Source organism: Rissa tridactyla, chromosome 14 (genome assembly GCF_028500815.1).
Source record: "Rissa tridactyla isolate bRisTri1 chromosome 14, bRisTri1.patW.cur.20221130, whole genome shotgun sequence".
In the NCBI taxonomy this organism is placed as follows: domain Eukaryota; kingdom Metazoa; phylum Chordata; class Aves; order Charadriiformes; family Laridae; genus Rissa; species Rissa tridactyla.
Genome location: NC_071479.1, coordinates 4,520,162 through 4,534,029, shown reverse-complemented (window position 1 = coordinate 4,534,029; position 13,868 = coordinate 4,520,162). Strand labels below are relative to the sequence as shown.

Here is a 13,868-nt window from a genome sequence, read left to right as displayed (position 1 = left end):
CAGTGCATTGTGTGGAACTCCTCCTTAACCCCCTGCCTTTTACTCCCCACTAACTCTTACCTGTGTAGAAAAGCGCTTGTAGGAAGGAAAGAAAACACGAGTATTTGTTCAGTCTGTAAGATGTACGGATACCGTGGGAAGAGGCATAATGTTGTGGGCTTTGCACATCCTCATGGGCTTGCAATAGAATCCCACTTGTTTCCTCCAAGTTTAGCTTTTCAAAAAGACCTTGCTACCATGACAGTGCTGCTCCTACCAGAGGATTCCATTTCACATTAGCAGGTTTGGAGAGGGCCAAATGCTTGGCATATCCAGAGAGGAATGCTTTGTAGGTCAGGGGAGGCAGCATGTTCTCTCATGTAGAACTGATAACCCTTTGAGAGGAGGGAAATACTCATGTGACTTGGCTTTGCAAGGCTCCTCCTTTTAGACTTCAGGGGTGGTTAGTGGAGAGCAGTTGCTTTCCTCAAAAGGTGACTCAGCGTCGGGGACAAATGTGTGTGCCGTGAGCTGTCCTCAAGGATGGCTGTCCGTCAGTTAGACCTGTCGTGCATTAAAAATGAAGTAAGCGGATGTGAATGTTCTTCCCTTCTACCCCTCCGTATTTAACTGCAGTTACAGTTACCCTTGTGTCCATACTAATCATAATTTAATGTCTTCTAGCCACTCGAGCTTATATGTGAAAAATCTATAGGTACTTGTAATAGACCTTTGGGCGCTGGGGAAGCATTGCGACGAGTGATGGAGTGTTTGGCATCTGGAATTCTGCTTCCCGGTAAGCGGCCAGATTAACTTCAGGAACACAAAAGGTTGATGAGGCCTTAACGTTTTGCTGTGGCTGTATGAGTAGATGAAAAATGCCTGCCTTGAACTCCTAACCTGCAGTGGAGCTAAATGAATGGTTTCTTATTTAAAATTAAAAGGCAGAAAAAAAAAAAAAAAGGAATTGCATGGTTGTAACTGTTCGAATGAATACTTCTAATGTAGTAGACGTTAATGGGGAATGTTAGGTTTGTTTAGAAATTAACCCTTATCTCATTAAGGGGTTGTAAACAATTAATAGACTTAATGACCATCTGTTTTCTATAGATTCATTGAAATCTATAGATCTATCCAAATAACTTGGTTTTTTTAAACCTACTGCTTTTAGTTCCTGCTGTTATGCATGTGCGGTGTTAACCCTGGTAAATTCTGTGGCCATTGCTGCAAGGGAGTACAATTCTTGGAATTAGCTTGTTTTGTATGATGTTTGCATCCCTTATGGAAAAGGTGCACTTCCTGCTCTGCTGAAGACTGAGCCTGGCTTTGCAATAGCCATCAGTCCCCATTTTTGTATTGCTTCACGTTTACTCTCAATAATCTGCTTCGCCTCTTTCACTCCTAGGAGGCCCTGGTCTGCATGACCCCTGTGAGCGGGAGCCAACAGATGCTTTGTCTTATATGACGGTTCAGCAAAAAGAAGCCATTACACACAGCGCTCAGGTAGAAAACTCGTACTTCTGAGGAGCTCGATACTGTAACAGTGAAGATTGCAGCTCATTAATACAATTTATTCTCTGCCAGGATAGTTTATTTTAATGGCAGTCCTGACAGTTCTTCTGGTGTGCTATGGTGGAAAGGTTTAATGATAGTTCATGAGTGCAAGAGTTAAAAGTATATGAAATCTAATCCTCAGAAAAGGCAGTCTAATGTCTGGGTGCCACTTGCATCCCACCTCAAGTGCTTGTGGCACGGAGCCCTTGAGTAGGTGCCCTGTCCAAGTGTCCTGTGCTTTGTATTACAGAAGTTAACGAGTTGAAATTTTTAGACATTAGTATTTTCTATAGCTATCACAGAAGGTAGCTGTAGGAGCTGTCTTCTCATAGAAGTGGGTCTGCGTCTACAAACTTATTTAGAAACTTAAGACAACTGAGATAAAGCAGTGCTATGATGTAACTTACGTTTCTACTGTCACCTTATAGCATGCCCTCAGATTATCAGCCTTTGGTCAGATCTATAAAGTTTTGGAAATGGATCCCCTCCCATCAAATAAGTCATTTCAGAAATATTCCTGGTCAGTAACTGACAAAGAAGGTAGGTATTGTTTGCTCCAAAAACCACTAATTGGGCAGTAAACTGGGGTTTAATTTAGAATGTGTGAAATTCGTGAGTTAGGCTGTGAAGGTAAAGGCTTTTGTTTGTGTTAAATGTGTTTTTTTTAAAAAATATTTCACTGTTAGGAGAAAATCTGGAAGTTCTGTTCTCTAGACGTACCAACAGAGGAGAGCAGCAGTACAGCTAGAATATAGCTGATGATTTTCTTTAAGCACAAAGTCCTTTGGGGTCTGAAGAGTAAAAGTAGCGTGCTTGATTCTTATGCTGGGGAAGGAGAGACTGTAGGCTGCTCAAAAAACATGTGATGCATGTCTTATTATAAAAAAATTACTCAAGAATTCATCCTAGAAAACAATATACATCTAATAAAAATAAATTCCTATGCATTTTTTCAAAAACAATGCTATTAGACTAAGTGTAAAAACCAGCAGAATTACAGTGCTTATATCACACACAATATTGGGAACAGGCATCTTGCATGGCATGGTACAGTGAGTAATAAGCTAACATTGGCTGACATGTAGCAGTAAGAAAGCTTTGACTGATGGTTGAGTTCTTTTCATTATAAACATGCAAGGAACAGTATGGGACTAATCAGACTCCTGCTATGGGATTTTGTTTTTTTTTTTAATAGCATATCCATATTACAAGGAAATTTATACCCTAGGTACAGGCTCATCTGCTCTTAAGAGACCATTTGAAGACAGCGTCGGGGATGATAAAGATCCAAATAAAAAGATGAAGCGTAATCTGAGGAAAAGTAAGTGCAACACTTCTCCATACTGTTTTCAAAGCTCTATTGTACAGTGGGAGCTGGTTTAAAAGCTGCTCTGTGTCAGTGTGGAATAGCATGTGAAAAAGTCTTTGGAACAAAAAAGTGTTGTCTCTTATCACCCCACATTTGGAATGTCAAACACATCTCTTATTGTGCATCTGAATTTCCCCTGACATGTTTTACTAACTGAATGATTTGCATTTTAAAATGGGATTACCTATCAAGTTACAGTAAAATATAAGTTGCCCAAGCAGCTGAGGTATTTTATTGATGTCCCGATACTGTGGGTCTATTTTTTTTTTTCCAAAATAGTGCAGTCACTTTGCTGGGTGAAGATTTGCCTTTTTATATTTTTCCTCTTCTAGAGCTAGTTGCTGGTCTCTCAAGACCTCCCACAAGAAAAGTAAAATACTTAATCTACAAAACATTGACACTGCATATCTGCACAGACTAGATGTCTCTCAGCATCGCTGGGACCCAGTCAGTTCTGGGGGCTATTTTCATTGTGCTACTTGGGTGCCAGCTCTGGATCTGGTTCCTCACTAACTATAAAACTTGTTGCTCCTTTTATAGCAGCCAGGAAGAATACAGCTAGCCACAAAAGAATCGCGTTAACAATATTAAAAAATGGGTAATTGTAGTTATTACCCAGAATTAGAATGGCTTATTGAAGACTTAACAGTGTGAGGGCTATCCTCGACCTCTGAGAGGCTGAGGGGTTGTTTTGCTCCTTTATACAGACCAAAGGCACTGAAATGCAAACTGTTTCATTTTTCTGTTCATCTTGTTTTGTTCATCTCCCCTCTTTTTTTTTTCTTTTCCCCCTCCTCCCCCACTCCCCTTTCTACTATCTTGTACTAGTACTAGATAGTAAAGCAATAGATCTCATGAATGCTCTGATGAGGCTGAACCAAATCAGGCCAGGGCTTCAGTATAAGCTGCTGTCACAGTCTGGTCCAGTCCATGCCCCAGTCTTCACAATGTCTGTAGATGTTGATGGTACGACATATGAAGCATCAGGACCTTCTAAGAAAACAGCCAAGCTCCATGTGGCAGTGAAGGTAAGGCAGCCTGAAGTAATCTGCTAACCCAGATCTTGGAACACAGAGTATGAAATATGGTTAGAACTAGTAATATGCAACCTCAGAATTAAAAAAAATAAATTTGGATGAAGCTGAGTTTCCTACATACGCTAAACACTGCTGGGCATGGTTCAAAGAGCATCCCTGGTTTTACACTAGTGGAGGGGAGGGAGAACTTCCCAGGGCTCTGCAGGTCAGGTCAAGTGACAATGGATTGAATGTGGTGTTTAAGTTCTGGACTGGAGGGGTTCAGTTCTGTTCTACTCCTTCCTCCTTTTGATTTGAAAACGGCATGTTGGTGGCTCCTTCTTTCTCCCCTTCCTTCGCTGTGTCTGTTCCTGGGTTGTGAGCTCCTGGAAATGTGGAGTCATTTCCTGTCTTCAGCGTCTGAAGATTACCTGTGTGCACTGGGATAAACAGCGTACCTAAATGATTGCTCTCCAGTCCAATTTTCAGTAAGGGCCTAGTATCATTCAGGTGCTGGCCAGCCTACTGGTGCTTCTTGTGGGTGCTCTACATGACAGAGCTCAGCCCTGTAAAGCAGTGACAGACTGAAACATCCCACATGAACGTCCTTATTGCATTGCGTGAGGACAGTTCAGACTGCGAGAGCAGTTTCTGGGAAGAAATTAAAGTTTCCTCCAGACAATTCATGTGAAAGCGAACCTCTTTTAATGGAACTGCACTTATCATAGGAACAAGCCCATCTGTCATTCTGTGCTTCACTTTGTTTTGAACAGAATTTCCTTTTTAGAAGCTTCATCTGGCAACTTTCTGCTTTCCTTTGATTTCAGTTTTGAAAATCCCATTGCCCCATGTCCTTTCAAGTTCAAAGTGTCCAGAAGTATCCGAGGGAATGTGGTGTTCCTCCAGGAAAAGTAGCTCTCTGCATGCGTGTCCTTCCAGACCTTCTGCCTCATTCTTTTATTTTGCCTCTATCCCTGCAGTCATTTAAAAAAAATAAAATACAAAACTTGCCCTGAAAAGCTGTGACTTGTCTGCCCTTGAACCTCTCTGCATCAGCCAGATCTGTGCTGGTGCCTACCCAGCTCTGTCTTCTCTAGATTTTCACACCTACAAATCCTGGGCTACACTTCAAAACATGTCTGATTCCAGCCAAGAGGAAAGGGGTGGTGTGTTAGAGACTAGCTTTTTTTTTTTTCCCCTCTTTCATTCTTTCTTTTCCTAAGTAGATCTGGGCCCTGCTTTCCCAGACTTAGAAAAGGGAATAATGTGCCCATTTCAGTTTCTAGATCTGACTTTTTAGAATTTAGAAGCTCTGAAAAGGCAGCCAAATGGACCACGATTGTACAGGAGCTGAGCTTGGAGTTACCCATTCAGTTCTCAATTCAGTGTTGGAACACAGTGATTTTTGCTAACTTTGTTCTTGGGACTCAATTTTCAGGGCAGCTTCAGGTTCTTTTCAGATTCTTTTGGGCCTGCGTCTGGTAGCTCCATACAGCTAGGTTGGCTCGCTGGTTAAAGGAGAGGCTGGCCTTGCTAGCAAAGGCTATTTTTGAGGGAACTGATGAATACCTTAATCAGCAAAATTTCATTTGCTGTAGAGGTGCTAGTTGTAAGCAGTATGGAGAAAGGCCTGGAGGTTGTGCGTGGTTCACCACCAGGCAGGCTCACTGCAGACAGATTTTGTTCTCTGCTTGCTGGGCGTCCCTTCACCTCACGTCTCTGTTCAGGAACGTGCTCCCTGTACAGCTGCTTTGGAAGCATCTACCCTCTGGTGGTGGAGGTGGTATCAGCCCTGTAGCTTCAGGGATGCGTTTTGTGTACTACTTGGGTACCCACTCGCTGTTGCCTGTGGTTTCCTAGGAAACTCCATAACTACCATCTTAGAGAATTACAATGGTTTGATTCTCATAAGACTGTTTGTCTTGTTTGCCTCACAGTCAATCTCTTGATCTGTCCATATACACAGAGAGAGGGGGAAAATGGTGTGTAGAACAATCTCCTTATCATACTCTTAAGCAGTGCCGTGCAGTGGATGCATTTCTGAATCTTGATTTATTGCTCAAGGAATTCTTGAGATGATGGATGATGCTTATGAGTAGTTGCTGTCTTTGAGACTAAAATTCTGTTTGTGTTGATTCCACTTTTGGAAACCTGGAACTATTTTTCCCATTGCTATTGTGTTTTTCTCCATTTCAACACAGGAGAAAATTTATTTCTAAGCAATCTGCCTTTATTAAGTGTATGGTGGACATTCTTGTTGTGTTGTAGTCAGCTTTGTATTCGTTCCTGTACTGCTACCTATTTTACAGTTCAGTTCCTGTGGCTTTGTTGTAGGTTTTGCAAGCGATGGGGTATCCAACTGGTTTTGATGCAGATGTGGAGTGTATGAGTTCTGATGAAAAATCAGATACTGAAGGTAAAAATGAAACAATATCTTCAATCTCAAGCAATAATACTGGAAATTCCACAGCTGACACCTCCGCTACCCTAGAGGTGAGTATTGCATTAAAAAGTACAAGTGATGGAGAGGTACGGGCTTTAGGGTTTTGGGGTTTGTGGGTTTTTTTTCTCTTCTCCCAGAAGAGGATCGTGTTTTAGTTGTGGTGGTGGATGAGGAATGAAGAGAAGGTTTCCAGTCTCAGATCTGCCATAAACTTTGTGTCACGAGTAACTGATCTTTGTGCCTCCTTTCCTCAAGTTTAGGGTGGGGGCCATCTTGTCCTCAGAAGACCATAAACCTTTTGAGACAGGTGTTGTCTCTTGGCTTATGTACGGTCTTACGATTGGGACAGCTCCATCTGGTTTGGTGCCTTTGGGCGCTAGTAGTGCAAATTTCATAATTTCTGTTTTGTAATAGTGGGTTTGTCAAAAAGGTGTACTTACATAGACAGTGTTTTAAACTGATACACATGAAGACCAATGAAAATATAAAAATTCATTAGATGTTAAGAAATGTAAAACCTAGTAACTCTATGCATATTGAATGGACTAGAACATGCTGCATTGAAAATGCTCCAGTTTCAATGTAATGTACTTTAACTTTGGCACTTGTAGCTGAAGTCAGGTGCCACAAGGAGCATGCTGTGCTTGTTTTCTCACTGAGGCTGTGGGAAATAGAGTATTCCTCAAAGGACAAAATTCCAGTAATTTTAGCTGAATGTCCCCCAGAATCAAGCTGTGATGGGACTGTAGTACATTAATTGGATATTTTCTTAAAATATTTCTGGTATTTGTTTCTTTTCACCATTGAGAAAACAGGAGATTTTAAACTCGTGCGTAGATGTCACCCCTTTCACCCTTCTCTTCCTGATTTCCTCAACCAGTGTTTGTAATTGCCACCAGGGATTTTGGAGAAGCATCCTGTGTAAAGACTGAGGAACAGCTTTAATTTGTATATTTGTTTGTCCGCCTGATAGCTCTGCGGCAAGCTTCCTGGGGGTTGTACTGATAAACCATCGTAGATCCCTGCTTTCTTTTTTGTTATAATGCTTTTTTCCAGGACTGCAGGGGGGGTTGATGTAAATATAAGTAATTGTTCTGTTCTTCGAATTTTTGCCAAGGTGTTAAAACATGAAATTCTTCAGTTGGAAGCCACTTAATTTCCAGACAGTCTGTAATCACGGACAACTCAATTCACATATATATTTAGTACACTGAGACATTTACAGGGAAAGAAAATGGGTGTATTTTATACTCAACAAACTGACCTGTTAATTTTCCTTTAGAATTTATTGTATTTTATCACAAAAGTGGGCAATATTTTAAGATGACCAAGGTATTTCCCAAGCTACAAGACTTTGTGCTTTCATGTTTACATTTTTGAGCCACTTTACTTTCAAAGGGCAGGTCCTGCTACTAGGACTCCTGATCTTTATCCAAAATAAGAAGCTGCTTTGGAAAGCATTGGTTTGATCCCTTAATCATAGTTTTCTTCATTCGTGAGTGATTTGTATCTGTAGCTGAGTGCACTCTAACACAGGTTGGTGTGCTGGGAGCTCAGCTGTACCTTCCCTGCTTCCCAGACAGTTACAGGTGTTTCTGCTGAAACATGCGACCTGGGATATGAGACTTCTTCAGCCACAGCTCAGTAGTGCCAGGATGTAATTGCGCAGCAGAGACGTGTGCGAGGTTGTGAAGGCTGATCTCTCCTTTCAGTGGTAAAGCCTTCCATTTCAAAGAACTTGAGACTGTGGCATCAGCTTCAGCTTTGGATACTCTCAGGGTTGAAATTCCAAGTGTGATGTTCAGTGTTGTGTAGGCACCAGACCAAGCCACCAGAACAGTAGCTCTCACCAACAGAAATAAAGGTGTGACTTCTTTGCCAGTATTGTTTGTCCCCCTGATGTTCTTTAGAGAAGAGACTTTCTATCTGCTGTTCTAGTGCAGCATGTTACGCTGAAGCCAAAGCAGTGTTGCCTCTGACACAGGTCTGTTCCTGCTGAGGCCTGTGTGGTGGGAAGAACAAGCTACTGCTGGCCTTCTCCGAGTGGCTGGCCATGCGGCACTGTAAGCCACAGTGCTGTTAGATGTCTGTCTGCCTTTGGAAGAGACAAAGGCTCTAAAGCAACACCATAAATGTCTCTCTAGGTAAGAACTCAGGGTCCTATACTCACAGCAAGTGGCAAAAACCCAGTGATGGAGCTCAATGAAAAAAGAAGAGGTCTGAAGTATGAGCTCATCTCTGAGACGGGTGGAAGCCATGACAAGCGCTTTGTGATGGAGGTGAGTGAGGCAGAGTTACAGAGTTGGTAGGTGGTTTTATTAACAGCACTTCAGCCTCTGGGGTTGCTTGCTGCTACAGTTCAGATTTTTTGCATTTTGCTTTTTGCAATGCACATCTGCGGTGGTCATGTTTTCAGATTTTTCTATCTCTTATTACTGCTGTGATGATTAGACTGGGGAAAGGAATGTCTTTTATGCTTTAGGAAAATACAATGAGAGTTAAAGCAGGATTCTGACAGCTCCAAACTACATCATGTCTTGAAATGAGGAGGAGGGGGAAGTAGAAGATCCACAGCATGACAAAAATATCTGATTTGCAACTTTTGCAAACATACTTGGTAACCCCACATCAGTGACCTGATTTCGGTCTCCTATTGCCAGCTTATCAGGGGTATTTGGAATGACTGTAGCAGAGAGTAAACTCATTTCTCTTCTTCATCTATTTGTGCTGCCTCTGCAGTAGTGCTGGGGTCTGAAGTGCTGTGAGGCAGCATCCCAGTTTAACAGCGTATGTATAGTGTAGGCAAAGATGTTGGTATATAAAGCATTGATAAAGATGAGGGGAGCCTCAAATGATTCCTAAACCCCCTGTTTCCCAGCGGTATCATTCACGTGTTGAGGAGCTCAAGCATATTGGCTAAATTCAGTATCAAAGAGAAATACTGGTCTTTGAATTGCATTCGTAGGTTCCAGATTCCTAACAGCAGCGATGTAATGGTTCACAGGATCACTTAGGTATTCTTTATCAGCTTCATAACCTAGAAGCAATAGGAATTTGTCACATAAAACACTGAGGATTTTATTTTTTTTTTAAACTTCTGAAGTTCTTTATGGATGGCACACCATGATGAGTGGGTGCAGTGTGGTACTCCCAAGGATAAATACTAGGCATAAACTCCTGTCTCCATTTTCAGGTAGAAGTAGATGGGCAGAAGTTCAGAGGTGCAGGCCCAAATAAGAAAGTAGCAAAAGCAAGTGCTGCATTAGCAGCACTTGAGAAACTGTTTTCTGGGCCCAATGCAGCAAACAACAAGAAAAAGAAGATTCTTCCTCAGGTAAGAGTTGTTACTTGCTTTTTGGACCACTCTGTTATCACAGCTCTGGGTTGTTTTATGATACAGGAACTTACACAGGAAGCAAGTGATTTCAGTCTCTTGTTCTATGCACACACACGTAAGGTTTCTATTTTTATTCTTCTATAATAATTATTGTAGTATAACAATATAATCTGATAGTTGAGCCCATATTGTGGGAAATACAGTAGAAAAGGAGGCACACAGAAAGAGGCGCCGATTAGCTGGAGGAGGTACAGTAAGGTCAGTGGTTCAGGCAGTGATGATGTGGAAGTCTCTTGTGTTTTGGGCCAGAGCCGCAGTGTGCTCCTTCATCAGGTACGATGTGGAGGCTTAGTGATGAGTCATTTATTGTCAGGTAAAGGTCTTAACTCTAGGTTTTGGAGTAAACGGAAATTTTTGCACCTTTTCAACTTTTCAGATGAGCCATTTGGTTTGGTGAGGAAGACTTGTATAATAAAAAAGCTCAGTCTCGTCCATTAGGTTTAACAGCCACAATGGTGTGTCAAATCTATTAAAATTAAGGTTGAACAGAGCAGAAACTAGAGTGTTCTTCCTCCAGAGGACTACAGTCTGAGCTAAGTCCCGAGGATTACAATTTGTGTCTCTGTTGCGTGAATAACGTTAGAATTAGGATTTTCTTGTCATTTCACACTGGAGCAGAATGTATCTTAAAATACACTTACAAAAGATAAGTCCACTCTGTTTCACCATTTCACTAAGACCTTTGGTTAGGAGTATTGAAAGTCTAGTTAATGAGGAAACACTACCTCACAGGATAACATTCCACATGCAGTTAAGGTACGGAAATGACCTCTGATTCAGGCAGTTCCTAAATTCTGATTTTTCTTTTTTTATTGTTGTTCATGTGTTCATTTTGCAGCAGGTAAACAGTAGCAATAACTGTCAAACTTGTATTTGAAATACCTGAATTTACATGATTTTATTGTTTTCAGGGGCAGCTGGGGCATCTAGTACAGCAAAGCTGTGCTCTGATGCAGTGAGCAACAGCAGCTTCTGTAACTCGTTGCGCGCTTTTGCTTGTTGGTGACAATAGGAAAAGGCAGGTGGCATTCTAGCGAAGTTCGGTTAAAGCAGCGCAGTGTTGTCCCAAGGAAGTTATTTGTCTTTGGGGTGAAACTCTGGCCCTGCTGAAGTTCTGTGGGTTCAGAATGGCAGGAGAGAAGCAAGGAAAATGTTGTAGATGGAGGAGAGGAAGCTTGTAAGGTGGTGGGAAAAACAGCAGCGAGGCACAGCAGAGAAAGGGTAGAAGCCACCGGTGTTGGTTCATGCCCATGCAACCAAACCTGAAGTTAATAACACACGGTCTGGCTGTGCCGACCGGCAGGGCTGAGGCAAGTGAAGGCGCTGGACTGGGTGTGCACCGCTGTGCACTGCAGTCACCAACCTGGCTGGGTGTGTGTCAGATTCTGCGGGTCAGTACTTCTCCAGTCTGTATTCTGCCTTTAACACGACTGGCAAATGAAGCATGTTTAAAGGGATTTTTAAAAGGTGGTGATTTAATGCAGATGGCATTTCCAGCAATGCTTTCGCTTTCTGAATTGCTATTTTTTATTACTCTGGGCAGACTAAAGGGGTTGTCAATACAGCTGTTTCTGCAGCAGTCCAGGCTGTTCGAGGCAGAGGACGAGGCGCTTTAACACGGGGGGCATTTGTTGGGGCAGCTGCTGCTACCGGATACATAACACCAGGTAACGCACAACATTAATAGTTTAATATTTGTCTGCTTGGGTGTTCTTTTCCATGTCTGTCAGTCACCTATGCAAGTGATATCTTCGTCTTTAATCATCTGAGATGAAGCAGAAGGGAGAGTTCATGGGGCTTTAAATAAATCAAAGAGCTGAAAATCTGGCAGTACTTGCCCTTTTTAAGTGTACAGCTTGAAGCCTGGTGTGCACAGAGCACACAGTTACAGGCATAATGGCTTTCCTGGCTTTATTATTTTATTATATGTCTTCTTCATAGCTCACTGCCATGGCACAATTCCCAGAACTCTCTTCCTAGCTAAGAACCTCGTGGATCATGTGCCCTTTAGCATTAGGAGTGGCTTTCCCAGGAAACCCTTGTGGAGATAAGGTTGGCAGGCTCAGGAGCCACTGGGCTCCCAGAAACCTTCTACATGAATTGCGTATGTGAGCACAGCATCCATTAGTAGCTTCTGTCGTAGCCAAAAAAAAAATAAAGTTTCCATTCATACTCTGTCTGCTGTTAATTCATCATCCCTGCTGCATTGCTCTGATCAGCAGATGCTCCTTTTGAAATCCAAGGGCCTTCTGGTTCACATCCTTGGTGCTTACCGTTCAGAGCAGGTGAGTTACTGGTCAGGATCTCTCATTCCTGATTCCTTAGGGCAGATTTGCAGCCATCAGAGGCAAAGCTGTTCCAGCCTGAAGAGCTGAAGTGCTCAGCTACTACTGGCTGGTACTAAATAGCACAGGGTTTTTGTTGTGTTGTTTTCTTTTTAGTATGACAGGCACATGAAGTGTAAGGTGTTAAAATGTAAAGGGAAGAAAATTTTAAGGAAATGTTCACTTTCTCTTTCCCCTTACTTTAAGTGCATTGTTCTTTGGGACTCCACAACACGTCTGAGGGTTGCAGGTGACATGTGAAGAGAATCTAGACATTGTTTTTACTTGGAATAAGAATCAATTTTGTAAGAAAGAGATGCTGGGGATTCCTTAGTCAAAGCAAATCCAATAGCTTTCAAAAAGTAAAACCTTTATTCCTCATGCTTAGGTTTTCAGATTACAGCATGAGCTCTAATTACACCCTTCAGCAGTTCACGCACGCTAGCAGCACAGCCCCGTTGTTTGGTAGACTTGCTTCCTGGCACAGTTGACAGCACGTCGTCTTCATTGTTCCTGTATGTTGATGTAATTATAAATATTAAAAACCAGTAATTCATTTTTAATGGCTGTTAACATTGTTTTTGGAACTGTCTTTCTGCCTAAGGAGTCATTTATGAGACACTTTAACCTGCCAGGGGCATGCTTCTTGCCAGCATGGAATTACTCCAAAAATAGGTTCCATTTCCCAGTCGCTGTAGTTGTTAAGCTTTTATTGGCCTTGGCCTTCACAGACGATTTCTCTTCATCCCCTATTCTTCTCAGAAATCTCTTGCTTTTTGTGATGTGCACAAGTGATCCCACCATAAAAAACCCTGTAAAGCCCTCATGAACCAGTGAGATGTACTAACTGAGATTGGGTTTACCACTGCTGCTTTTTGTCTCACTGGAGGAAAAGATCTCACTTTTAGCTCTCTGGGGGAAAACATCCTGTTCTTGGTTTGCCTCTAGGTGTTCACATGTCCTCGTGAAACTGTCTCATCTGTTAGAAATGGCAGAGAAAGCAGAACTCACAGGAGCTTTACTGATGATGATGTGGTATCTGCCACAGGCATCTAGCATTCCCCTCCTTCTAATGGATGTTGAGGAAAATGACTGTTCTCCGCATTAGACTGTATTCGTATTTTAGGAAGAACCTAAGCGAGTGTGGGATGTCTGACTGGATCATGCTAACTGCGTGCTCTGACAGTACAGACTTGAGGGCTTCAGCTGAAAGAAAATGCTAAGGAAATGAATGCAGAATTTAACTTTTTGGTGCTGAGGCTTAAGAAAGTCATTGGGTAGCTTTTTCTTCAGGCCACCATGTAGAAGTATTTTAGTGTTTTCAGCAATATTTATACGTATTAGTGTGAGTTTGTTTTTTCCGTGGTCCTGCTTCATGTACCAGCAAGGGCCCCTCCCTGGGTGTTAGTGTGCAAACACTGTCTGTCTTCAGATACCCTCAGAAATAAACTCCATCCCTTATGTTTCTCTTGCAGGCTATGGGGCACCATATGGGTACAGTACAGCTGCGCCAGCTTACGGTATGTATAGCCTAATAATTAACAAATTAGAAATGATACAGAAACTGTTGTGGCAGTCCAAATGTGGCAGTCCAAGGAGAAATTCAAAGAGATTAAAGCTCTTAAACCATGACAACAACACTTTTATGCCATAACCTTGTGGTTCTTTTTTGGTTGGAGTAGCTTTTTTTGCCTATGCTTTGCCTGATCTGTGGAAGGACTGCTTGTTCTAATTGCCTGTTCCCTTTCATACTGAAACCCAATTGAAGTAGTTTTCTTACTTTTTA

The 13,868-nt window shown here is 42.1% G+C and overlaps 1 protein-coding gene across 20 annotated transcripts in view; it reads left to right on the top strand.

The window, feature by feature from the left end:
* Positions 1-13,868, top strand: part of STRBP (spermatid perinuclear RNA binding protein) — a 70,438-nt gene that overhangs the window by 40,243 nt on the left and 16,327 nt on the right. For 10 of the 20 annotated variants that reach the window (XM_054220448.1, XM_054220447.1, XM_054220446.1 and 7 more), the window contains exons 9-18: positions 664-775; positions 1,385-1,482; positions 1,962-2,073; positions 2,729-2,854; positions 3,731-3,930; positions 6,253-6,411; positions 8,506-8,640; positions 9,555-9,695; positions 11,302-11,425; positions 13,558-13,602. In XM_054220448.1, the coding sequence (XP_054076423.1) occupies positions 664-775; positions 1,385-1,482; positions 1,962-2,073; positions 2,729-2,854; positions 3,731-3,930; positions 6,253-6,411; positions 8,506-8,640; positions 9,555-9,695; positions 11,302-11,425; positions 13,558-13,602 (1,252 nt within the window). Of the gene's footprint in view, positions 1-663; positions 776-1,384; positions 1,483-1,961; positions 2,074-2,728; positions 2,855-3,730; positions 3,931-6,252; positions 6,412-8,505; positions 8,641-9,554; positions 9,696-11,301; positions 11,426-13,557; positions 13,866-13,868 lie in introns of those variants that run through there. The other 10 variants (XM_054220432.1, XM_054220435.1, XM_054220436.1 and 7 more) reach the window with 3 other exon arrangements.